The 26,886-nt window shown below is 30.7% G+C and overlaps 1 protein-coding gene and 1 pseudogene across 1 annotated transcript; both read left to right on the top strand.

Annotated features, from left to right (window-relative positions):
- The first annotated feature begins 565 nt into the window (after positions 1 to 565).
- LOC111628390 (ATP synthase subunit alpha, mitochondrial-like) lies at positions 566 to 25,582 on the top strand. Its single transcript, XM_023372166.1, has 10 exons — positions 566 to 717; positions 7,062 to 7,140; positions 16,825 to 16,994; positions 17,076 to 17,249; positions 20,387 to 20,553; positions 20,625 to 20,773; positions 24,249 to 24,400; positions 24,466 to 24,798; positions 24,938 to 25,082; positions 25,153 to 25,582. The coding sequence occupies exons 1-10, from the start codon at positions 652 to 654 to the stop codon at positions 25,383 to 25,385; spliced, it is 1,668 nt and encodes a 555-aa protein (XP_023227934.1). The 5' UTR covers positions 566 to 651; the 3' UTR covers positions 25,386 to 25,582.
- On the top strand, positions 14,294 to 15,036 carry LOC111628391 (annotated as a pseudogene).
- Positions 25,583 to 26,886: the final 1,304 nt, after the last annotated feature.

The raw sequence follows: 26,886 nt of genomic DNA, 5'->3' as shown, positions 1-26,886 counted from the left end.
ACAGTGTAAAGAAATATATATACCGTTCCATACCAGTCGGACAAAGGACGAGTTCGGGTCCAGCAAAAAATACGCATTTACTATTTAGGCAAAAAATTAAAGATAATAATGAATTAATGACCGTTAACAAGTTAAATTTTATAAATATTTTATAATTCGAATTTCGAGTCATTTAAATTCATATACAAGTTAATTCACTTAAATAAACAAAAAAAACAAAGAAAATATAACTGGCAACACTTAAACGTTTTATTTGGCTTTATTAAATTTATAATAAATTAATCTAATAATCCGAATTAAACTTTATCCTGCCGAGAATTAATTTACCGATAATAAATCGATAAATTCAGTTCTAATTTATTTAATCCAATCGATATAAAATATGCCGTAAAATTATTATAAATAGATCACGCCTTTTGGCCGGGTGGCATCTACTCTCGACCACTAAATTATAATCTTTTCGTTAAATAAACAAATAAATTCCGCTAATATAATATTTTAATATTACAATTATAACGATAAATAATAACGTACGTCCACTTTGGTATAAAAATAAAGGATAAAATTAGAAGAGAGTCGGCGTGCGAGAGTTATCGGGGACGAAAAGGTCGACATCTTGTTTGCACGGGGAGGCCGGAGAAAATCTGCAAAATGTCTCTGTTCTCGGCTCGATTAGCCAGTTTCGTTATAAAACAATTACCCAAAAACGTTCCGAAGGTAAATTGGCTATTTACGATACTTATCGTGTGTCTTAAAGGGGAAAAATTAACAAAATATTTGAATCGACATATTTATTTTCGATGCTGAAGTTATTAATAACATTTCTCGTATCTCTTGCCTTTAACAGCTTTATACGGTTTATATTTTATACTTTATACAAGCTTATTAAGTAGAGCTTTAAGTTTTTTAATTAGTAATATATTGATTTTAATATAGGTTTGTAGAGAATTTAGCTCTATTATTATCTGAGTTCAGGAAATGCATCTGTAAAATGGTAATGGAGTGGTGAGAAAGCTGAATCTTAAGTTTATTTGTTTTTTGTTTTTGCAGGAAAACTAGTGCAAAACCTGTGTTACACCTGCAATTTATGGATAGAGAGAGATAACAATATAAAAATAATTTTGCTTAAAAACATACCATAAGTGTTGGTATGTTTTTAAGAAAAAATTTCAGAATTAATGGAAAAATACCAAAAAAGTGGCTTCCGGCTCGTTTGTTTCGGAAGTGGCTTTCGGAACTGCTAGATGTGGTAATGAACTGCAAAGTTTGAGAACATTTCTTGTAGAGTAAGTGACCTCTGGGGATGTTTTCGAATTGAAATTTCTCGAAGTAGAACAATCTGTTTGAAATGTAACATTTATTATTTGAATATACTAAATAATATATGCATTTGGATGATGTGAAAGTTTGTCCTTTTTTTTTTTTTTTACAAGCTAAACTTTCCAAACCACTTACGCCGCTTGCAGTCGTCGAAGGTACCCTCGTCGTATGTGGTACCTGTCTTGCCTCTGTGGAGCATTTTTGCCTTTTCGGAAATAAAAGAAGCGTGTCTAAAATGTTCCTTATTTTTTGCCATTAACCTTTGTATGGAGGGTTAGTCAGATATGGTGCTATTGTGATGTAGTGGAGAATAAATGTGGGACATTTTTAAAAAATTTTCCCACGCGTTTGTCTTGTTTCTATTTCAGGAAAAAAAATTTTTTTTTAACAGTTATGTCTACTGAAGAAAAAAATCCTTCTTTATTGTTACGTATTTCCTTTTTATGTGAATTTCTTTTCACAGTAACTTTTGGCTAAAATTTTTTGGCAGATATAGACGACATTCTCCGGCGCCACGTGATTGCCCTTGACGGGTATATCCGTCGATCGCTGCAGAGTGGTTAATTAATGCTTAACGAAATTTACAAATGACGACCGAGTAATGCAACTTTTTTCCGAGTACTCGCCAAAATCCCTTCTGTCGAATGTCAAAACTTTGCGCGTGTGGAATAGATGATGCTTTGGTTTTGCGGTGCACTGCCCTCTAGTACTAAAAATGGGAGGAACTTTTGCCTGGGTTCAATACCATTATTATTCCCTTTTCTTCCAAAATTGAAAAAATGTATTTAAATCAGAGTATCTTGAAATTAGAGATTTTGTTACAACTGAAGCAACAAAGTTCTGATTGTTATAGCTGACAAGAATCTTATCTGGAAATGTTGTAAATACCTTGACTAATAATTATGTAGAGAAATGGATTGTACTGTACTTGTGTCTGAAAATACTATTATGTGAATTTAATAAGTATAAGATTATAAAAAAAAATATTTAAATAACATAGAAATTGCCACTTTAGGCAAATTTCAATATTACTAAAAATTCACATCATCCAAATTAGTTTCTTCTTAATTTTAGTTATTATTTATATACTGGCTGTGTGTGCGAGCTATTGCTTGGGTTTTTGAGAGGGTGATAAAAACAATGGTCTTATTGATCCAAGTATTTATAATGTAACTGCAAAAGAAAAAAAACAAAACATTGCTTGGGCTTGTGAGACAAAGTTAAAAGATCATTCTCATCTAGGATTAAGTATAAACAGTTACAGAAATCCTTGATTCTTATGAGCAAAGACCTTTCGTTAAATTTTGTTTTCACAATGGAATTACTGCTGTAAAAATGTTTGAAATGTTGCAAAAAGCATCTGATGACAATTTATCAAAAATAAGTGTATTTTGCAAAAGTAGTATAAGAAGTTTGAGGAAGGCATAAAACACAATGAAGATGAACCATGCTCTAGTAAACCATCCACTTCAACTGATGAACAACAGAACACTCAAGTCAGATTTGGTGCTCAATAATAATTTAATGTACAGATAAATTCAAATCTTGCATACTATTGAATCATTCCCAATACTTTTTGATCACGGTTGTATATGAGAGGAATGAACCAACTCGCTTGGAAGCCATATCACTTCACTGATGATCATGATTTTTCTCAATAATACATTATAAATCACACTAATTGGGACAGTTATATTCTCTGATGAATTGAAACTTGGAGTTCACAATTCAAAAGATGACATAAATTTAATAGTGAAAGTATTACTACTGGTTGGAGAAAGTATTATAGGTAAAGATTAGTTGTAATAACAGGATAATTCATTTATACCGCTATCTATCATCTAAAGATAAAAGTAAAAATGTTAAACTATTAGGCTGACCAGCACTAAGTCCAGATCAGAACCCAATAAACCAAATCCATAATCCATTTAGATGATAATGGTTAAAGTTGTGTATGGATCAGCAATATGACAATATCAGATCTAACAAATGCAATAAGGAATGCACTGAAGTAAAAAACAGTTTAATTAAACTTATCATACAATTAAGCGCATGGTTAATTAATTTATTACTAAACTTCTGGAAGATGGTGGAAAGACATGACAACTAATTGTTTCATTTGTAAAATTTACAATAACTGAATAATGTTTTGCAAATGATTAAATATAAGTTATTGTTTTGTATCCAAAAAACTTCTTATATATATTTAATAAAATACTTAAGTGTTTGATAAGTATTTTTTTAAAATATAATTATTAAGATATTACTCTCAATAATCATAATGACTGTAAAGACTTCATCCATTTGATTTTACCTACTGAAAAATTTTTTATCAAATGTAGGCAATTCTTTCCTGGTGACATTCACTCTAGTTATGAGATTTATTTTAATTTGAAAAATGGCATGTACTTTTTCTCTGGCAGATATAGGAACGAAAAGATATTTAAATCTACAATTTTTGTAAGATATGACACATTTGTGATTACTTAATAAAATTTGCTAATTGTAATGTATTTCATTTTGACAAGAACTTAATATCAAACAACAATCATTTTAACTGTAGTTTCTGTTAGCATATAAGTTTGTTTTGCACAGGCTCTAACTGTTCAAATTAATAACAAAGATATAACATTACAGCTTTTCATGTTCTATAGCTTCATCATAGACCAGTTATTTTGTAGGAAAAAATTTATGGTAGTAAACAAAATTTTCAGCATGAGTTTTCATCTTAGGGAGTATGTGACTCGGGTTTTTTGAAGTTTAATAGGAGGAGCTAGATATTGATCAAAAAGCATTCAATATTGCAAAATATTGAATTATTATTGTGTTATAATATTGAGTGATGCTGACTATTATGTTCTAGCACTTTCAAACAAGTCACATGACGGAATACGCATTCAATATTTTAGTAAATTTTGCCTGCAAGCAGTATTAATAATATGGAATTGCAAAGTAAAATACAAATAAAGTACTGCATATTCAATTTGTGCTTGTGGATGACTTGAATCTTACAATGACTGATGAGGATGGACAATCTCACACTTCAATGCTGTTTTTCAATTTCTTGAGAATGCCAGAACATTGGTGGTTCTTCCGTTATTAAGCTCTAAGTGTATATAAATTATTAAGTGCAAGATTATGTATGTATAGAAGTAGGTATGTGTGTGTTAATGAAAGGCATAAACATAAAATTTATGAAACCAAATAAATTTTTTAATAAGTAACTTGATTGAATGAAAAGTACTGTTCAAATCTTCATGGAGCACCAGTTGAGAAAAAATGCTTTAGTGAACTATTTGATGTAATGAAAAAAACATCTTGAAATATGAATGGATCATATTCTAAGTTTGTTCATATCTCATTGTTGTAATAATTTTTCTCCCATTCTGCTATGTGTGAGAGGTCTTGTATAATATACATTCCAAATATATTAACTATGTAGTGTATATATGTCATGGAAGTACTGTTGAAAATAATTTCTTCGTTTGTTTCCTTTAAGAAGCATAAAATATAACATTTTATAAAACGTGTAACTATTATTCCAGAGAACTTTTTAATATAAAAAGCACACTAAAACAGAAGGTAGGTGTGTGTACAAGTTTATTTATATATATATATATATATATATATTAGTGATGCAACAAATAGTATATTTGACGAATACTGAATATTTGGCCAGGAGCGTGATTGAATAGCTGAATATTCAGCCAAACTATTCGGCTTGATTAATGTAAGTATGAAAATTGGCATGCAAATTGCATTATGGCAAGGATTGCACATCCTGCTCTCTATTGACCCACTGTCACTGCTTTGCCAATTGCTTTAATTCTTGGCAATTGTAGCAGACAGACATGAGTGTCATGGCAGTATGTGATAAGTGATGATATCAAATGTGGCTAATAATGAAATGACCTACATGTGTAAATAATGGAAAAAGAACAGAGAAGGACCGTGAAGTGAAAATGTGAAAATAAATATGAAATTGAGTTCATAACATAATTGAACAAGTTGAGGCAGCTTATTGGTGCAAAATTCAGAGCCGTCAATGCCAAATAATTGTTCTCATAGACTTCAGAAAGCTAAATGCTTGTAATGAAAATTACTTAGCATACATGGGCAAAAGCCTGGGACCATTCAGGCTACCAAGCTGTCTGGAACTTCAGTTATGATAAATAATTTTGTACAATGAAACAAAAAAATTAATTTAATTTTCAAGTTTATAATAAGGGACGATTTCATAAAAATACATTACAAATCATTAATTATTAATTTTTTCACATTTTATGACCTAAGGTTCGATTAAATGTGCTCACACAGTAAAAATTTTCATACAAACTTTTTACCCTTTTTCTCCTTTTAGGGTTGAATTTCGTAAAATCTTTTTTTAGCATGCCTAAACTTCACAAAAGGAACACACCCTCAAATTTCTAAGTTTCTAGCACCAGTAGTTTTGGCTATGTGTTAATTATCCTATCAGGACTTGTTCTTATATATATAAGTATATAGATGACTAAACAACATAATAATTAGATAGTTTCATTTGATTTGTTACCTCTTTTGATCTCTTAAAAAATAACTTAGTTATACAGTAGAGCGTTGATTATCCGAATCAATTGGGGACTGGGGTTGTTCGGAAGATCGATGTTTCAGATAACCGATTATGTACGAAAAAATTATTAATTTATCCCATCTTGACATTTTTCTCTGTTGCGTGTTGCTTTGCGTTGAATTTTCGTCGATGTTAAGCCTAACGAAGACTATTGTATCGTTAAAAATTATTTTTTTATTTTGTACGAACAAAATAAATATATTGAAAAATATAAAAACAATAAAAAATTATATTTCAGAAGTTAATTTAGTATCAAAAACGTAAAATATTTGAGTAGCCCAAGACATAGCCAAAGATTGCAGCGCCACAGCACTGGCGAAAATTTAAATTTGCCGACTGGAATTCTTTCGGATAATCGACGCTTTACTGTATTACTTTTCCTTTGATCTTTTACATAAATAAGAAAAAATTGTGCTCTCTTGAACTTGAAATGTATGTTCAGCAGTAATAAAAGTTACCAAAATGATTAATTTACTGTGTTTTTGTTATTTCTTACTCCTGTTTTTAGGTATTCAGTATTTAGCCGAATACCAAATAGTAACCGCATATTCGTTGCATCATTAATAAACGTATAAACTTGTGACATGATTAAACCATAATAAGAATTATGTAATTTGTGCCTATTGTGCTGATGATTGTTTCATTTTTAGGAAATGTTCTTAGTAGCTATTATTCAGAAAAACTGTCTCCAAATTACTTTCTTCTTAATTACTGGAATGAATTACATTAACACAATCAACAGAACCTTTAATATCCAGTATAACAAATATTTAATGTAAAAGTTAATGAAAGTTTTTGATCTTAAACAAGATCTGCATCAAGTCAACATTATATTCCAAACTGGAATGCTCAGAACACAAGTTTTCTAAAGTTTAAACATGTTTTTAAATAATTAGGACATGAAATATCTTACGTTCTAATTATTGTTCAGAAAATACTGTTCTACGGTTCCTGCTTGTATAATAATAATGTCAAATGTTACATTTATTTCAATTTATTTATTGTTAATTTATTTTAAAATCAAGTTTTTTATAAATTTATTTTATTGAATGAATATATTTTTAACTGATTTAATTTATTATCTAAAAATATATAAATTTATGAATATTTATTTCTAAATGTTAATTTTTAGATACCACCTAAATTTTTACCATGCGCTTCAGTTGGAACGAGAAATTTCTCAACTACAAAATATGCTGCTGCGGGTCCAGGTGAGTTTTATTCCTATTAATATTCTTAATATATTTTGTTCTAGCATGTGTGATCTCTCTTTCTGGACAAATTGGATTGATTTTGTTATGGATGATATATATGAGGGTCGGTCAGAAAGTAATGCCTCCTATTTTGTGTCTCTTATTTTACAAGAAAACTAAGTGAAATTTACTGTAACCGTAACTTTCACAATTAAGTTTTCACTTTTCAGTATATAGTGGATGATTGGTTAACGAACATAATCCGAACATAAACGAACATAATTTGCTATCCAAATTTTTCGTTAACCGATTATCGATTTATCATAGGTTTTAATGGGAATTTAATTAATTCATTCTGGAGACCCTCAAAAAATAAAAAATATATACAGTAGAGCATTGATTAACCGTCACATCGGTTAACTTACCGTTCTAGTCAGCAAATTCAAATGTCCGCTAGTGATGTGGCGCTACAATATTTGGCTATGTCTTGGCTACTTTAATAGTACTTTACATGTTAGCTGGCAACACTGGCTCGATCATGAAAGGGAGCCAGTATTTAAACGAGGCTTAATTTTCTAATTTTTAACGATACAATAGCGACGATTATTATTTTAAAAAAATTTTTGTTAGGCTTAACATCGATGAAAATTCAACGCGAAGTAGGTTAATAGCAATATACTAATTACATGAGATATGTTAATATACCATACTAATAATGTATTTTTTCATATTTTTCGGTTATCTGTTTTTTCAGTTATCCGACCAACCCCAGTCCCCAATTGAGTCGGATAATCGATGCTCTACTGTACNTTTGTATTTTGAACTTGTTGTTCTATTTTTTGAAATGTTCTAATTTACCTGACGATGATCCATTGATTGGATTGAAAACGTTTGTGTTAAGAATAAATCTCTCAGCGAGTGAACAGGTGTTGATTTAGTTATAGTTTATTATTTTCTGCTGAGCACGCTTTGGGTTGTTTATATTTATATGTAGTAATAAAAATACATACATACACGGTCTTGCATTTTTATTGGTCATGTTTTTTCCATTTGAAAGCATTAAAGAATCTATTTAATGTCGATTGCTTTTCTCTCTTCTTCAGGATTTTTCATAAGTAATTAATAGCATTGAAATTGTAGAAATCCCCAAGCCTCAACCTGGTTTGGATGCCATTCTAAGACTGTTGTTCTGACATCATCCCACTTCTTCAAAGGATCTTTAATAACACATATCGGCATTAATCCTCTTTTTCAGAAGAAAACATATCTCAAGAGTTCTTGGCCTTTTTCTGTCATCAGATCTGTCTCAAGTTCCATTATGAACTGTTTGATGTTCTTTATTTCTCAGATGTGATTTTTGTTACTCCTTTAGCTGCTTGAGTCTTTTTGATTATACAGTAGTTTTCTTAAATATGGTTGAACTGCGGCCTACTGTAGACCTGTTCATGCCATACTGCCTAGCAACATTAGGCATCTTCTGCCCACTCTCACCTTTCGAAAAGAGAAACAGATGCAAAACTTAACGAGTGCCTACCCAACAGTCATGCAAATATGTAAAAGAATTGTTTTGTCAGAAAAATAAAAGGCTGGAATTACAAGGGAGAGTTTCAAAGTTTGGAGGAATACTATCTGATCGGTATATACTGGCTTGAGCGTCGATGTCGACGTCTCCTGCACTCCAAAAAGTTTTGAATTGTTGCCCGAAGACAATGGAAGACCAATCGGTATTCATTAGTTTATGTTGCTTCTTCTTGTGTTTGTTCTGTGGAATGTTCGTTGTCCGAACATAAGAATCTTTCATGAAAGTGTTCGTTATCCAATCTGATCATTAACCGATCACCCACTGTAATCGCTATCCTTTTCAATGGTTTTTGTCCATATTTTTACAAGGACATTCAGTGATGTCCCTGTAAAAATATGGACAAAAATCATTGCAAGAATATCCTTAAAATTTTTAAAAATATTCTTGCATGGTAAAAATTACTGTCTTTCTCAGCCATTGTCTTATGAAATTTTTCAGAAACTCTTCATCTTCAAAGTGATGTCCACAATGAGCTTCTTGTAGTGGCCCAAACAGATGGTAGTGTGATGGGTCAAGACTGTACAATGGATGAGGCAAGACTTCCCATCTAATATTTGCAACCTAATTAGTAGTTTGTGCACTGGCATGTGGTCTTGCATTGTAGTACAAAAGAACTACATCCACCTGAGCTTTTGTTGGGCAAATTCTCTAAAGACATGTTTTATTGTTTGGGGGTCTTGATGTATTGAACAGAATTTATTGTGCACTTGTGGTCCAAAAAATATGGCTTTTTTGGACTACAATAAAAAAGAAATGTTACAAAGCACTGTTGCCATAACTTTTCCTGCAAATCACACACTTTTGAATTTTTTCTTCCTTTGTGATTTGTGATGACATTCCATCAACTGCCTCTTGAATTTAGGTTCAAAAAAATGAAGTAAGTCTTATCCCCTTCCATATTGAAGCAATGCAACAGGTTAGTGGCTATTGTTTTCTTTGTTTCTTTATTCTCTCTCATTTTGGTTAATCATCATTTACAGTACAGACCTTTGAGTAGCCCATTTTGTCAATAATGCCCTTCACACTGTCTGTACTGATGGAAAGCATGTGGCACAATTTGTTGGTTGTTACCTGTAGTCAGCAATATAGATCTCATCAACTACTTGCTTGTTCTTTGGAGTCACTGCAGTGGCCAGCCAGCTGTTCCAGTTTTCATCAGCCAAGGTGGTTTGTCATTGTACAAAAGCTGAAGAGCAAACCCTGCATCTAACAGTGCTGATAGTCACTGTTGCATCCTCATAAACATAAAGGCTGAAGAATGTTTCTTCAGCCTTTCATGAATGCAAGTTGGTGTTATACTTTTCACAATCTGGAATTCTATTACAGATTGCTGTCTTACACACACATCAATATCAGCCATTTTGTAAAATGATGCAGTGCTGTCACTTGTTTACTTACAAAGCTGTTATTGCAAAGAACTGCAGATGAAAGTTGGTGGAATTGCATAAAATTCAAATTGCTCACATTGCAAACTTATTTAACAAAAAAAAGGGGGACATTACTTTCTGACTGTAGTTGATATGAGTAACTTGTCTTTCATATGATGTTACCAGCCATAAAGAGTTTAAAACAGATAGTGTTATTAAACTATGTTTCAAATGTTAAAAAATTAGTCTATAAATGTTATCAATATAATATACATGTAATATTGTAATTCAGAACTTTTTAATCATGTCAAAAATTAATATATTAATTAACTATAAAGTAAGAAATTCTATAATTATGAACAGCCAGGCTAAAATCCATTTTGAACTTAAATCTGAACTACTATAAAAATATTTGATTTATTTCTTTTGACTAAACTTGTTCACTCATTGCTTGTTAAAATCATTGGAAAACTTGAGTCAGTTATTATCTGATGTGTGTCTCACAAAAATTCAGTTTAGAAATTATTTTTGATTAAACTGATTTAAGAAGTTTCAGTAAATTAAGACATCAAGAAAGGAATCTGTAAATGTTGGAGGATTGATTTGATTATATTTCTTGATGTTCTTTATAAATACTTTTTTAAGAAATGAAGGATATACTCCTACAGTATTAAACTATTTCAATAATTTTTACCCTTTATGGACTGAAAGAGCCAAAACTGCTGAGTTAAAGAAGTTAGTCTATATATATATATATCCAATAAAGCAGAAAAGTATAGACTTTAGTATTTAAATTGGAAAGATTGTTACAGGAAATTCTCATTAGTTTGAAATTTGTGGGTCGAGATGTTTGTGACTTTGAATTATCTGAGATTATATATTTCTGTGTATTATGTCAAATGCCATGTACTAATGTAATTTATTAAGCAAACAGAATATGGCTATGTATACAGAATGCTATTTTCATTAGTTAATAATAAGTAAATACAGGTAAACAGCATGTTTGGTGAGAACCTCACATGTCGCAAGATAGGTTTAAAAAAAGAAAAGCAGGATACCCCAAAATTTAGCAAAAATTATGTTAAAAGTGGCCCAAAAAGTAGCAAGTCACCCAATAGTAGAAGCCCTACAAATATTTTAATCTGCTACTTGTAGCCCAATCTTGGAATCCTGAAACCCAGCCATATTTTATGCAGTAAGAGAAGAAAGGCATAGTGCATATGTAAAGTGACACCAGAAAATGTGTTACTGTAAAAGCAAGTCATGTTGACCATATTAGTTGTTCTTGATCTATTGTTCTCTTACAGCAGATGTGTCAAACTCATTTAAACAACAGACCATTAATGCGACTGGTAAGATTTACGTGGGCCACATCACTTGTACAAATTTTTTTAAAATTAAAATTCAAATGAGAATGCAGGAATATAGATAGGGCAATTTAAACACATTATGTAGTTCAGTGAATTCAACTCAACAATATATAATTGCTGTAGTATTGCTTTTATTTAAATATTTATTTTATTTAATGTACATATTTATAAAACTAAAATTGTTTTCACCGGAAAATTACCAGCACTAATTTTTTTTCTCCTAGTTTTTCATTATCTAGATTCAAAGACTGAGAACAATTTTCAGTATGGCAGATAGATGTTTATCAGTTAATCTTGATCTGTAAGCTGTTTAATTTCAGAGCATTGCGGCCACTGGCCACAAAAAATTACATTGGAGACCGCCAGTTTGATACCTGTCTTACAGCGTAGAGGCACTTTGATCTAAATGAGTTAACATATGCATATCACAGTTCAGACAGAATTTTCACTTCAAATTATGCACTGCAGCCCATGGCCTATTGCACCCTACACATTTTTTAGATGCATTTTCATTTATTTTGGTAAAGTATATCTTAAAAAATTTCACTGGATATACTTTGATGTCGTAATAATGTAATTAGCTCTAGAAAACTGTTATGCATGTGGAGTAGTACTGTACTGTACAGTACATACTGTTGTGAACAATTCTTTTGTTTGTGAAAAACATCAAAACTTCTGAAAGAAATAAGTTGAGTGATTCCAATATAACTAACATTTTTAGAATTACGACTAGTATCATAAAAGCAGATACTGACAATATTATAAAAGGAAGGCAATGTCAAAAATCACATTGAATTTATTTTTATTTTGTGGGAATATAATTTGTTTTGACTGACAATAATATATATAATTACAAAAAATACTGTTTGTTGTTGTTAACATTTGATATTTACATTTTTGAACTTTTTAAAAGCATATATTTATATAAAGTACCTTTGTGGCCCACTGAATATATGTAAATTTCTAATTTGGCTCATTGGGAAAAAATAGGTTGGACAACCCTTATTTAAGCCCATGTCCATCAATTAGAAACTATCTTGCATCTCATTCATTCACAGAAAATAGTTTTTTGTTATTTATAAAATCATTAATGAAATATGAGTACTGGTCACTTAGCAATGAGTATAAATGTAATTATTTCATATTTGTTAAATTGTTACTTTAATGAATATTTGCATCTTCTGAATTATTAAAAATAAACCTTTTCCTGTCATGCATACTATAATGTTTTGGTTAGTTTTCCATTCATTACAGTAACTATTGTTATTTAAACTGTGTTGTCGAATTACAAAAATGGAAAACTTAAATGTAAATACTATTAAACATCAACAAGGAAAATTGCTGAGAAGCTCAGATAAACAAATAGTATTAAATTTGTTTAATTCTTTAACTGAAACAAATTTGGAAGTTTGTGTGAAGGATAGAGTGAAAATGATAGCAAAGACAACAGGGATATCAGAAAGGAGCATTCACAGAATTCGTATAGAATATTTTACTAATGGTAAAGTAATAACTACTTTGAAAACCCGTAAGCATACTCAACTTGTTGACAAGTAAGATAAATTCACAAAATGTGCCATTAGAGGTAAAGTACACCATTTTCATTTTTTTAAATGAATTACCTACTGTAGATAGGTATTACAGGCTGTTGATGATCCAGATTTACCAGACTACTCAATCCTTGATATATAATTTGTTAAAATTACTTAATTTTAAATATACAAACTGAAACAGAAATAGTAGATTAATTGAAAGAGACAATATTTACGAAAAATAAGAGAAATGCGTTCTTTAGGCCGTAAGATTTACTATTTGGACAAAACATGGATTAATGCAGACCATACCAAGAATAAAGTATGAAAGGACTGTTCAATTACATCATATTGCGAAGCTTTCATAACTGGATGATCTGGATTGAAAAATCCTTCTGGGAAGGGAAAATGAATAGTTCTTGTTCGTATAGGCAGTAATACAGTAGTATCTCAGGATACGACATGAAATTTGAACATAATTTTGCTCCATGGTACAAACAAAAACTTGCCATACGATGCTACGTTAGTTTGCAGCACCATTTTTTATTCACTTCTGTTCATTTGTCTCAGTACACGTGTTTGCTTCGTTGTGGAAGGATCTCACTCGATAAAGGAAATCTTGAGGTATTATCAGAAAGTGACTGATTTTATTGAAAAGAAACATCCCGAAAAGGTTTACACTGGCCATATTGCTGCTCAGAGTAATGACATTTGCTAAAGTCATTTTAGAAACATTTTAAAAAGTAGGCAAAGCAAAACCTCTTTGGATAGTTATTTTACCAAGCAACCTCTGTCCAGTGAAAGTGCTGGTGGAAGTGAAGGAAAGAAAGTAAAAAGCAGTGAATAAAAAATTAAAAATATATATACAAAACAGGAAAGATAAAAAAAAATTAGTGTTAAGTTATTGTTACATTATGTTATGTAAGTTAAGTTTTAGTATCCTTTCCCTTTTCCCTCTCCTCTGCCCAGTTTACACCTCCACCATCGTCTATCCTCAAGGGTAAAGTGCAAATAAAACTACATTTTTAAAATCAATTATTATTCTATTATGGTTATTTATACTTTACAACTACAAAACACATTTTTCAGTGTTTTCCTTGCTAAAGTTTTTTTTTTCAATATACTGCTAAGCTTTAATTTGAGTGTGTTTTTCATGTTGGAACGGATTATTTGGTTTTACATGTAATCATATGGGGAAAAATGACTCACTTTACAACATTTTCATCATACGATCTCAGTTTCGGAACAGATTAATTTCATATCCTGAGGTACTACTGTACAGGTTTTCTTAATGGTGGTCTATATGAATTTGAATCAAAGTCGACAAAAGATTACCATGAAGAAATGGATAGCAATAATTTCAAAAAATGGTTTGAAAAATTATCATCAAAATTAGAAAATAATGCTCTTGTTGTCATGGACAATGATGTATATCGCTCAGCTAAAATTGAGAAGGATCTAAATTGTACTTGGAAAAAAGCTGGCATAAGTTTTTGGTTAGAAAAAAATAGGGTTCATCATAATGACAAAATTTTGAAAATAGAACTTTAGGATATTGTTAAAAAAGTAAAACATAAATACGATAAATATATTATTGATGAAATGGCCAAAGAAATAGGTATTGATGTGTTATGTTTACCTCTGTATCATTGAAATTTAAATCCTATTGAATTGATATTGGCAGATATGAAAAGTTACATCACATATCACAACACATTCAAACTGTCAGATGTGCAAATTTTAATAAATAAAGCTATTGAAAAAATAACTGAAGAAGGATGGAGAAAATGTATCGAACATATAGAAAAAGAACAATGAATGTGGGAACTTGATGAGATTTCAGAAAATAGTCTGAAATGCATTTGGGTTCTTTTGTTTCCAAATTTATGTAATCATTTTTGTGTTTATTAAACGTTTTCACTTTGATACCTGAGCATCTGTGCCCATCTTTGGTCTGATAAGCCCTCACTATTATCTGTCTCACAGTTGTTGATAATTTAATTAATATAATTATACCAAGGGCTAGAAGCAACTTTTATAAGAATATTCTAAATTATTAAAAAAAAGCACACCTTTAAAAATCCAGTAAAGAAATTTACTAATAAAAACATTTTCAATCTTCCTCAGTTACGATGAAATAGAATGTGAAAATATAACATAAAATTTAAAAATAAACGATAACCAGAATTCTAAAATAAATAAATAAATAAATAACTGAAATCATAGTTATGAATAATAAATAAATTATGACAGAAATAAAATAAACAATAAGTAAAAATAGACAGATAAATGTTCCTTGATAAAATTAACTTTCATAAAAAGACTGCCATACGGTAGCCAAGGTGTGTGTGGCTCTCATATGGTTGATGTAATCAGTTTTTTTGCGCGCTTTAAAAATCTTTCAATCTTTCCAGATATCTCATAGTACTGTATTTATATTCAATATTGGTTTGATGATCGATGCCTGCTCCAATTGCACCTGAATGTCCTGATGATGTGCCTAAGCTGCCAGCGTCATGTTATCAAGATTTTTATCAATTATATATTTATGTTCTTTGAGCCATTGTTGTTAAGTCACGCATAGTGGACCCACATAGACCAGTTTTGATTTGAAATTGAAATGTTGGTCGATTAACAGGATGGAGTATGTCCTGGTGGCCAAATTATGGTTATACAGTTTTTTATCATTCCTTAAAATTCTGAATATCATCAGGTTACATCGATATACAACCTTGAGATTATTTGCTCTGGCAGCTTTCTTATGTATTCCATAAGAAAGCTGGATTCATTTATTTGTCTATTTTTACTTTTTATTGTTTATTTTATTTCTGTAATTATTTATTTATTATTCGCAACTATAATTTCAGTTATTTATTTATGTATTTATTTTAGAATTCTGGTTATTGTTAATTTTTAAATTTTATGTTCTATTTTCACATTCTGTTTCATCGTAACTGAGGGAGATCGGTTAAACCGATTGAAAATGTTTTTATTAGTAAATTTCTTTGCTGGAATTTTAAAGTTGTTTTTGTTGTTGTCTAATTATCCAGTTGATAGAAAATATGTTTATAAATAACTTAAAAAATCAGAAGATCCTGGAATTTTTGGATAAATCTTTGAGATTGAGTACACATCTTGGTTTCAATTATTTTAATTCCAAATGGCATAACTAAGTTTGAGATTAAACTTATGTATTCATCCTGTTGCTGTTGAAATAAAGTAGAGGGGCAATCAAACAAATGATTTTTCATTACACACACTATGGCTATTTTGAACTAGCCCAATTGTCAAATCCAAACTTCACATTAATAAGAAGCTTTAGTTCATCCTCTCTTATTTTCCAGAGCTAAATATAAATATAAAATATAAAATTTCTCATCCTTCATTCCAGAAAAATCAAAGATACTGCTAACAGACTTGGTTTTCCTTTTGGATTTCTTTAGAATATTCAACCTTTTATCTATGATTCTTTTTATGAGTTGTTGCTCCCAAGTAAAAGTGGCAATTGCTTGGGGCAATACAACTTTCTGCATAGAACTAAACTTACAGAAACCAATGAATCATAAAAAACTTTTCAACATTTAGTCTTAACCAATTTTATGATTTATAATAATTGTGTATTATCTGATATTCTTATAAAATAATTTTTTGATGCCTCTCACTATTGTGCAGCGTATGATCTGTAATTTGATCCTGATAAAATTTATTTTTACTTTTTGTGTTTACTTTAAATACAGTTGGACCTGGTGTCTTGAATTTCACAAGAATGCGGAAAAAATTTAAGATAGACAGGTTCAACTGTATTTGTAAACTGTAAATATTAGTAAATAAAAAGTATTTATAAATTATAGGTTCTGCAGAAGTTTCTTCCATCCTGGAGGAAAGAATTTTAGGCCAAGCTCCTACTGCTGAGTTGGAAGAAACCGGACGAGTGCTGTCTATCGGTGACGGGATTGCTCGTGTCTATGGCTTGAAGAATATTCAAGCTGAAGAGATGGTTGAATTCTCGAGTGGATTAAAGGTTAGTTTATTAAGTAGAATAGCGGTGGTAATAATTTAGTGCCTTGGTTTGGTTCTTGATTTTGTTTTCTTCAAATTATAGGGAATGGCTTTGAATTTGGAACCTGATAATGTCGGTATTGTAGTGTTTGGTAACGATAAACTTATTAAAGAAGGTGATATTGTAAAAAGAACCGGAGCAATTGTAGATGTTCCAATAGGAGCAGAAATTTTAGGAAGAGTTGTAGATGCCTTGGGAAATCCTATTGATGGCAAGGTAAAGTTAATTTTTTGTATTTGTATATTTCATAAAAAATTGTTTTCCTTTGGATTGCTTCTTTATTAAAACCTACTACCATGTGCAAACCTTATGAGGCAAAAAGTTTTTAAATAGAATTGATTAAACACACTCACCCTCTTATTATAAGATACTGTGAATGAAAAGGACAGTAAAATCTGTTAAATTCTAAAAATAATGTGAAAATTTTATTTGCATTTCCTATTTTGAAATGTAAAATTTCATTAGCTTGATTAGCCTTTGTAACATACATAAAATAAGGACACTAAATCAATTATGGAGTCAACATATTAATAGTAGTAGTTTTGAAAACATTTTCTCTATTAAAATGTTTAGCGTTCTTATTTTGTGTAATAATTTTATGGAATAATGTTGGGTGTAAAGGACTTGATAACATAACTAATTATATTTAAATTTTTACTGTGCTAGATTGTTTGCATAAAATGAATAATTAGTATAAAGTGAAATTATCATCATGCTTGAATTGAGTCATTGAGCTAGTTTGTTTCTAATTAGAATAATAGTGATTTTATATACCATATATTTCTGCAGATAAGCTGATAGTTGAATCATAAAAAAAGGCTCTCGAAATTCGGGGTTGTCTTATAGGACAGAAACAAAAAGATTAGATTGAAATTTTTGAGTTAAAACCATTATTAAAAAAACCATTATTAAATAAATTATTTACTAGTAAAGAGTAGGGTATGTCCACAAAATAGAATAGCCCATACAACATTTTGTGAATAGTCAAGGTCATTACACGAATGTCCGAATCAGTGCAAATGCTTGCAAGAATCGCGAGGCAGTGCTGCTGGATGCAAGAAAATAAAATTTGTTCATTTGAAAAATAACAAATAGGACATAATAACGTATACGCTATACAGTATTATTATTCAGATGATGATTGTTGATCTAAACTAAATTCATAAGCCATTGTTAGATTGGGGGTTGTCTTATAGGACAGATATATGCTAAAACTATAAAACTTTGACAAATATTTATATGTTGTCATATCTGCAGAAATATATGGTATGTATATAAAATTGCATATTGAGAATATTTTCTTTTAATATTTCTGAGAAGTTACAAAAACAATGTTTTTGAGGATAAACCAAATATTTCTTATTTGATACTTTTTACTATTTGGTACTCAAATAGTAAAAAGTATCCAGATCTTAAATATCTTACTGATGATGATAATTTGAATACTACAAACATCTCTAGTATCATGCGATATGTACAGACAATATCTTTTTGCCCAGAGTTGCCAGACAGACATACGACTAATTAAATCTTAAGTATCAACTAGATTCAAAAACAAAGAATACAACTCTTACGAGTTAAGTGCTTCATCAAAAATAATGCCAGACAATTCAGTCTGAAGTAGATGGCCTTCACACTCTCAAGGTCACTTTTTGGAGCTATTCCTCTCTGTTGAACAGGTGACATCTTTTAACTATAATGCAACACTATCCTATTTATATATTTTGGTGTTTGGGATCAGTCTTGTGTGCAAGTGAATGTTTTAATTTTGAATTAGTTTATTGTTGATGTTTTTGGGTTTTCCATCCTTAAAAACATAATAAAACGTCCTTGAAAACAAAAGAATAATAACTAAAAGTAATGTATAAAACATAAAGTAATGATTGGACTTTGACTCCTTAGATACATTTACAGAGTTGTAGCCTCCCATAAAAAGTTGTCTCTGAAGCCAGACTGTTTGGTTCCTGGTAATTGTATAAGACAGATATGTGTAGACATTTTAGTATTCTACATAAATAATTTTTTAAACAAAGAACTATTTTTTCATTTATTTCATTTTAAAATTGTAATAAGATTTTCCTCTCTTTTCTTTAAGTATATATTATAATAATGATAAACCAATTACTGTATTTAGATTTATTCATTTAGATGTATGGTATATGATTTGGGTATCAAATACTCTGTACCAAATTGCTACTCCCAACATATACCCCTTCATACCTTTAAGGTGTGCAGCTGTTGACAGCAGTGCGATTTTAGAGACGAGATATAGTCTCGTCAATAAAAAGTTACATATTTTTCAAATTCCCATTTGAGAATATAGTCTTTCTCACAAAATTTTCCCATTAATACCTCTTGTCCATTATTCCCAGTTGACTCTCCTCATTTTGGGGAAGATCCCCAATCTTGCAATTCTGGCACCTCTGCTTTAATTTATTGCAAGAAAAGAAGCAGAGTAGATCTTGTTTGACTGTGTTTGACTGCTTCTTTTTGTAAATAAAAATCTGCAATTAGTGAAAATGAGTCTTTGATTTATCTATTGTAGTTAAGATAACAGTACTAAAAACAGGGACTGTAAATGTAAAACTCAGTCAAATTAAAAAGTTTGAAGTTGAATCAACAAATTCATCTCTGATTGTCTCCTTGACTTACACTTCTTAAGTCAAGGAGAACAATTGGAGATGAATTTGTTTAAAAAGTTACTGTTAATAATTTTTAAATTTAATTGCTTGGTGGAAATCAGAATAGAAAGAATTAGCCCTGAAATTAATGTGTCATATAAATACCTGCTGAGGGACGAACAAGTCCGAAACACAATATTAACATGTATGTGTCCAGGTAAATTAAATAAAACAACAAATTTTTAATCTGTGAAACTGAGTTGCAGTATCCTTAAAGCCAGTTTAATGACTCCTATTAATAGATACGTACTAGTGGAAGAAATAAGATTACGTAAAACAATAATTTTATGTAATGTAATAAGTTATAAAGTATTGTAATTAAGTTCACAACACATTCAAGTATTCAAAACTTTGAGTAGTGACCAAAAGTTTAAATTTTGGGGAAAATGCAAATCTTGGATTTGAATTTCCTGCTAAATTGGAAATATCTTTACCCTAGAATGTGATCAAAAACAGTCTAGCACTAACATCTCACACAGTAATACTTTGTTATTTAAACAAATTAATTGACATTATTCACAAACATATTATTTAACACACTATTCTGTCTTGAAAATATTAGATGAAATAGTTTTTATGGATGTTTTAAAATTAAGCATTATGTGTTTATGTAGATACACACAACATATTGTTTTCTAAATGTCTAATTTTTGTTTTTTAATTTTGTTAAAGGGGCCACTTAATGCAAAGTCTAGGGCAAGAGTAGGAGTAAAGGCTCCGGGTATTATTCCTCGTATTTCTGTCAGAGAACCAATGTTGACGGGCATCAAAGCTGTAGACAGTCTAGTACCCATAGGACGTGGTCAGCGTGAATTGATTATTGGAGATCGGCAGACGGGGTAAAGTTTTATTTATTTTTATTTAACTTCAAAAGTAATTTTGATTAAGATGCTGTGGAATTTTATTGTAGAAAAACGGCTATTGCCATTGATACTATCATCAACCAGAAAAATTTTAATGAAGGCACTGACGAGAAAAAGAAATTATATTGTATATATGTTGCTATTGGTCAGAAAAGAAGTACTGTAGCACAGATAGTTAAGAGACTTACAGACTCTGGTGAGTGCAATTATTTAATAGTTTATCACATTTTATGTACAGTACATAATGAAAAAATGGTATTTGTATTGGTGTTTTGACGTTTACTCTTAAAACAAAATTTAAAATTTAGCAGTACATTTAAAGATAGTATTTATCATAATTGATATATATTTGCAACAATAAAGCCTAGTTCTTTCACTTATTTGCTATTATAGTCAGGTGTAATTTTTGAAATGTGTATGTTTTGCATCTACAAGACTACTTTCATATATTACTATATTATTATTATTTTTTTTTTTTTTTTCAGAACATTCAGTTGAGCTAGAAATAAACTTACAAGGGGACCTTACAGTCTCAGAAATTCAGTTCGGGATGAGACTTTGCAGGTTAGTAGTATACTTCAAGAGTGTCCACACAGAAGAATTGTAAAGTGCACTAGCCAAAAGATTCTGAGAAAAACAGCTCTAAAGTTTTAAGCACAGCTCATATACTGGTCGATTTTACACTATGGCAGCACAGCGAAATGGCTGAGTCTGTAGCAAACTCACTTGCTACGCGAGTGATCTAGGTTTGATCCTACCTTTGGCTAACTTTTTTTTTAATTGTTTTAAAAATTATAACTTTTAAATAAAGTTATGACCTAAAAATATTATCCATTAAATCATTAATAATAATCAACAGCTGTACACTACTCTTCCATGTAGAAACCAGTTCCTCAAATTTACAATGAATATTTTTAACCTCTCCATAGCTTATAATATCTTAAAATTTGTAATAACTTTTTAATGACAACAGTAATTAAAGTTTTAATTTGCCTCCATTAAAAATTCATTTGAAATTATTCAACTTTTTAAAAATAAAATATTATCTTTATGTTGTTAATTCATTTTAATTAGCTGTAACAGTCATTTCATAAATAAAATAAAAGTATTTATGGTTTAATTGATAATATTTTTAGGTCATTAACCTTATTTAAAAGTTATAATTTTTAAAACAATTAAAAAAAATTAGCCAAAGGTAAAATCAAACCTAGATTAGCCGCATGGCAAGCGAGTTTGCTACAGACTCAGCTATTTTGCTATGCTGTCCTAGTGTAAAATCTACCAGTATATGAGCTGCGCTTAAAACTTTAGAGCCCTTTTTCTCAGAATCTTCTGGCTAGTGCGCATTACAATTCTTCTGGGTGGACACTCTTGAGGTATACTACTAACCTGCAAAGTCTCATCCCGAACTGAATTTCCGAGACCATAAGGTCCCCTTGTTAGAGTAATATTTGAAATATTTTATCTAATTAAAATATTTTAAAAAGCATATTTTATGTCAATATTACCAAATTACTGGTATGCTGTGTTCTTATAATAGATGAATAATTCAAAAACATTTAAATTGTTAGTAAACTGCTATGATGCATTATACATATGAAGTGAATTTCTAATATAACATAAAATGGTTTCACAGATTAAATACAGCACTCATTCAAAAGTTCATAGATGTATTAGTGATGAGTTTTGATGTTGATTTTTATCACTTTTCAAATTCTGAATTTTGAGAGTATCTGATGATGCAGTTTAAATGAACTAGAAATTACAAAAAGTTGATGACTGATGTGATCATTAAGATTACCAATTTAGTGTAAATTTCCATTCTTTTCTAAATTAGATGAATTAAACTTATTATTTAGCAAGACTAATAACTTACATATAACCAGGAATAAACCCCTCTTATATATGGAACAGAACATGGTCAAACCATTAAAAATGTCTATACTAAGAAAGGCAATAGGTGGTAAATTCATTCAATATTTTGATAAAACAACTTTGTGAAAATAAGTAAAATGAAGTGAAGTGTTTCAGAATTTACTAATTCATTTGTTCTTAAAATTATGTTTTTCCATTCTGTAAATTTGACTTGAAAGATTGTACGTGATATTCAGTTATATAAAATTTGGTTACTACTATAATGCTGTTAATCTTCAGATCACTATACAGTAGACCCTCTGAATTCTGTGTTGTACAAGTCACTTAAATACTTGAACCAATCACAGCCCAGCATGTTTGCAGTTTACGGACTATGGCTGTTTGAATGGTTTTCTTCCATAAAATTAATCGATTCTAGAATAATTTGACTCAACATTTCTAAATCATATATAATTTTTTTGGAATAATCCATATAAACTATGCTACAAACAAAATATTGTAGGATTACTTACTGAGTGCGCACCGTTTGAAGACGCCATTGCTTAAGCTTGTTTTCGTTGCGGAGCGGCTCATCGAATGGCGGGCACATGTTTCCTGAAAAGTTGTTTTTCTGCAAAAATTCACTGAACTTTGGAGACATCATTAATAGAAATATAATTTATATAGCCATTAAATAATAAATGGTTTTTAGTAGGTGTGCTGCTCGTTTAAACTCAACAGTTTGTGCAATGTCTGCTATTGGTCCAGATTTGACCAATCCTGTCAAGACACGAGTTGGCCATGACAATCTGTCTCATTCTTTTAGTGTGTTATACAAACACGGTCGCAATTTTTCTGCCATGTTATATGAACCCGTGTTATAGGGGAGTCTACTGTACCTCTTCAGTTTCCAGCAAAACATGTAAAATGTAGCAATTCAGATGTTTTTGGAATTACCTGATTTCAGCTTCAGGTTCAAACAGTTTGATTCAAATTGGAATTCATCAAATCAGGTGATTCTGAAAACATTTGTGAATTGTTACATTTTACATGTTTTGCTGAAAGGTGAAGATGTTTAGTGGTCTGAAGATATTATATTTCCAATGATAGAGAAAGAGGTTTTGTTAATACTAGAATATTAGTATTGTTAGAATATGATAATCAAGGAAATTGATCAATATGATTTGATAATTTTGTCTTTAAATATATTGTACAGTACATTTTCAGATCATGAGAGGGGGAAGGTGTGTACATACTAATCTGTATAGTTATCTGTTCAGATTGTTTAAATGGGAAATTGAATTATGAGAAACATTTTCATTGAAGCATTTGTTACTTAATATATAGCTAAAAACATCAAAAATAGAATTTTAAAATAAATTTGGATAAATACAAATATAGTAGGCAAAAATGATGTCTTGTTGAAAATGGCTGCATTCAGCAGAATGAACAGTTGTAACTGATCAAAGATATTTCAATCGGTAGCTGTTGCGTAGTTACATTTGCTGAATGATGAGTGATGTGTGCATTGAAACAGGAAGCATCCATCATTAGTCAGTTTCAACTACCGATAGGTAGTGTAAATGAAAGAATGTACTAAATGTCAAAATACCGAACGTGTTCCAAGACAGCACTACTGTAGAGGGTGTTCGACAGAAAAGTACTTAACAGCTCTGGAACTGTTGAGTCTGCTGAACACAGCCAATGTGAATCATTATGACAATGGTTCACATGACTTAAAAGTGATGAATTTTTTAATTAATCTGTATTTTAGTGTTTAGTTCATATTGTAAGATGTTTTACATCATAAATTACAGATGCTATGAAATATACCATTGTTGTCAGTGCAACTGCTTCCGATGCTGCTCCTTTACAATATCTTGCTCCATATTCTGGATGTGCCATGGGTGAATATTTCAGAGATAATGGAATGCATGCACTTATCATTTATGATGATTTGTCTAAACAGGTAAAAGAAAATAGCTATTTATTATTTTAACATAATACATTTATTAAATTAAAATTTGTTTTTAGGCTGTAGCCTACAGACAGATGTCCCTATTGCTTCGACGTCCACCCGGTCGTGAAGCTTATCCAGGAGATGTATTTTATCTTCATTCGAGATTACTAGAGAGAGCTGCCAAAATGAATGAGCAGTTTAAAGGCGGTTCACTTACTGCGTTGCCTGTCATCGAAACTCAGGCCGGAGACGTTTCGGCATACATTCCCACAAATGTAATTTCTATTACCGACGGACAGATCTTTTTAGAAACAGAGCTCTTTTACAAAGGTATCCGACCGGCCATCAATGTCGGTTTGTCCGTCAGTCGGGTAGGATCTGCCGCTCAAACTAAAGCTATGAAACAGGTATGTTTAATTCTAATATAGATCTGTTATTTTACAAATTTTGATTTTAAAAATATTAGCACTAGAAACTTATTTTTCTTTAGTTCAATAAGTATGTATAATATAGGATAATGATTTAAAATAAACTATAATACTGCAGGTTGCAGGTTCCATGAAATTAGAATTGGCTCAATATCGAGAAGTGGCCGCCTTTGCCCAGTTCGGTTCCGACTTGGATGCCGCTACACAACAGCTACTGAATCGGGGCGTTCGTCTGACTGAACTGCTAAAACAAGGACAATACAGTACATGAAGCATTTGTGTTTATAATATAAAATAATTAAAATGTTTCAATAACTTTGTATACTTTTTCAGCTCCGATGCCCATTGAAGATCAAGTGGCAGTAATTTACACTGGTGTGCGAGGTTATCTGGACAAACTGGATCCCTCCAAGATCCAGAAATTTGAGAACGAATTTCTGCAACACATCCGTACTTCTCACCAAGATTTGTTGAAGACCATTTCCACGGAAGGAAAGATAAGCGACGAAACAGATGCCAAGATGAAGAAGATCGTTACGGATTTCTTAGCCACTTTCCAAGCTTAGAATAAAATAATTAATAGTATTTACAAAAACAGTAATGAAAATGATCTGTAAAAAATTAGCAATTACTTTTCTTAAAGATTCCAATAGTTAGAGACTGGTTAAAATGGAAAGAGTCTGGTGTCTTTAAAGGAACATAGATGGTTATTAACAAGACCACCCATGCTTGTAATACAACGTGAATAAAGTGTTCTTTGTTATATTGGTTTATTTATTCTAAGGTAAGACTTTGTTTTAAAAGAAGTTACTCTAATTTATATAATTAACATCTTATGTATTATTAATAACAGGAGTCAAATTCTGATCTGTTTTTTTCATTGCCTTTTAAATAGTGTTTTCTCAAACTCATTTTTACAAAACTTAAAACATTTGTCAAATTTATTTTTGTTGGATTTTAAGACAAAGCAGTTTTGCAGCAGGAAATAATAGCTTTTAAATTTATTAATAAAAATTATTTCCTGCTACAAAATACATCATCTTTCATAAATAGAATAAAAAAAACTGTTATCATAATTTATCAATTAAATATAATCAAATTTTACAGACCATGTTTTATTTATAGTCGTCTTTAACTCACAGTTTATATAAACTATATAATATGAATCATACAGCTTTTATTAAATAGTGAACTCTAGTGAATACTCAGACCAAGTTAAAAAGTACTGTAATCAAGAGGTTTTTATTACATAGACTATATAAATAGCAAGACCAAAATTGACTCAGTCTATCACTATTTCACAAGTCCGCTACTTTAAGAAGTATGTATGTAAATGAATTCTTTTCTTCGTCTTTTTCATATTCATTTATATCAAAAAACCAAGTGTTAATGATCATTTCTGGAAATGATCGCTAAACTTACTGTGTATGGCATTAATTAGATGGTTTCATTAACAAGTTTTTCATCCAAGTGCCCAGCTTGCACGTTATTATTAATGCTTAAAGAAATAAGAGGTGCATACCAGAACTATGTACAGTTTCCCTCTAGGCAGTGGTTCTCAGTCGGTGGTGAGTAAATCTAGGGGATACTGAATTGTGACCATAAGCAAAGGTTGGGATCACTGACAACCTTTCCTCTTAAACGAATAAGAAGAAACTGCGTTTAATGGTATCCAGATATGGAGAACAATATAGTGTGAGGTTCATAGAAAAGTTTTCCTAAGAATGTTTCCATGCTTCACAAGGACAAATGGAATAGGGGCATTGGGTATAACTATGGAACAAGGGGTGGAAAAGTTTGGGAATTACTGCAAACTAAGCACTCCCTCTAAGGACAAGTTTGAGCAACCTCTGCCAGTTACCTCGTGAATTCCACTAGTCGCTGAGTAATTCGCGTTTTTCACGCATCTGTTTCCGAGTGTGTCTGAGCATAGGAGTTTTTTCCGGTTCAGGAGCAGTGTGCTGTCAAAATTTTTCTTGTGAAAAAGAGAGTGAAATTCACAGTTAATGGATATTGGGGAGTCTGTTCTTGCTGTCTGCACAGTTTGCAAGGGGTTTCGAGAATTTG

Source organism: Centruroides sculpturatus, unplaced genomic scaffold (genome assembly GCF_000671375.1).
Source record: "Centruroides sculpturatus isolate CEXI.00-Female unplaced genomic scaffold, Cexi_2.0 scaffold483, whole genome shotgun sequence".
Classification (NCBI taxonomy): Eukaryota; Metazoa; Arthropoda; class Arachnida; order Scorpiones; family Buthidae; genus Centruroides; species Centruroides sculpturatus.
The sequence above is the reverse complement of the archived record's forward strand: the minus strand, read 5'-3'. Positions and strand labels throughout refer to the sequence as shown.

Coding starts and splice junctions, on each gene's coding strand:
- LOC111628390 (XM_023372166.1), top strand. CDS start 652: ATGTCTCTGTTCTCGGCTCGATTAGCCAGTTTCGTTATAAAACAATTA. Junction 17,250..20,386: donor GAAATCCTATTGATGGCAAG/GTAAAGTTAATT, acceptor ATTTTGTTAAAG/GGGCCACTTAATGCAAAGTC. Junction 25,083..25,152: donor GCTAAAACAAGGACAATACA/GTACATGAAGCA, acceptor ATACTTTTTCAG/CTCCGATGCCCATTGAAGAT.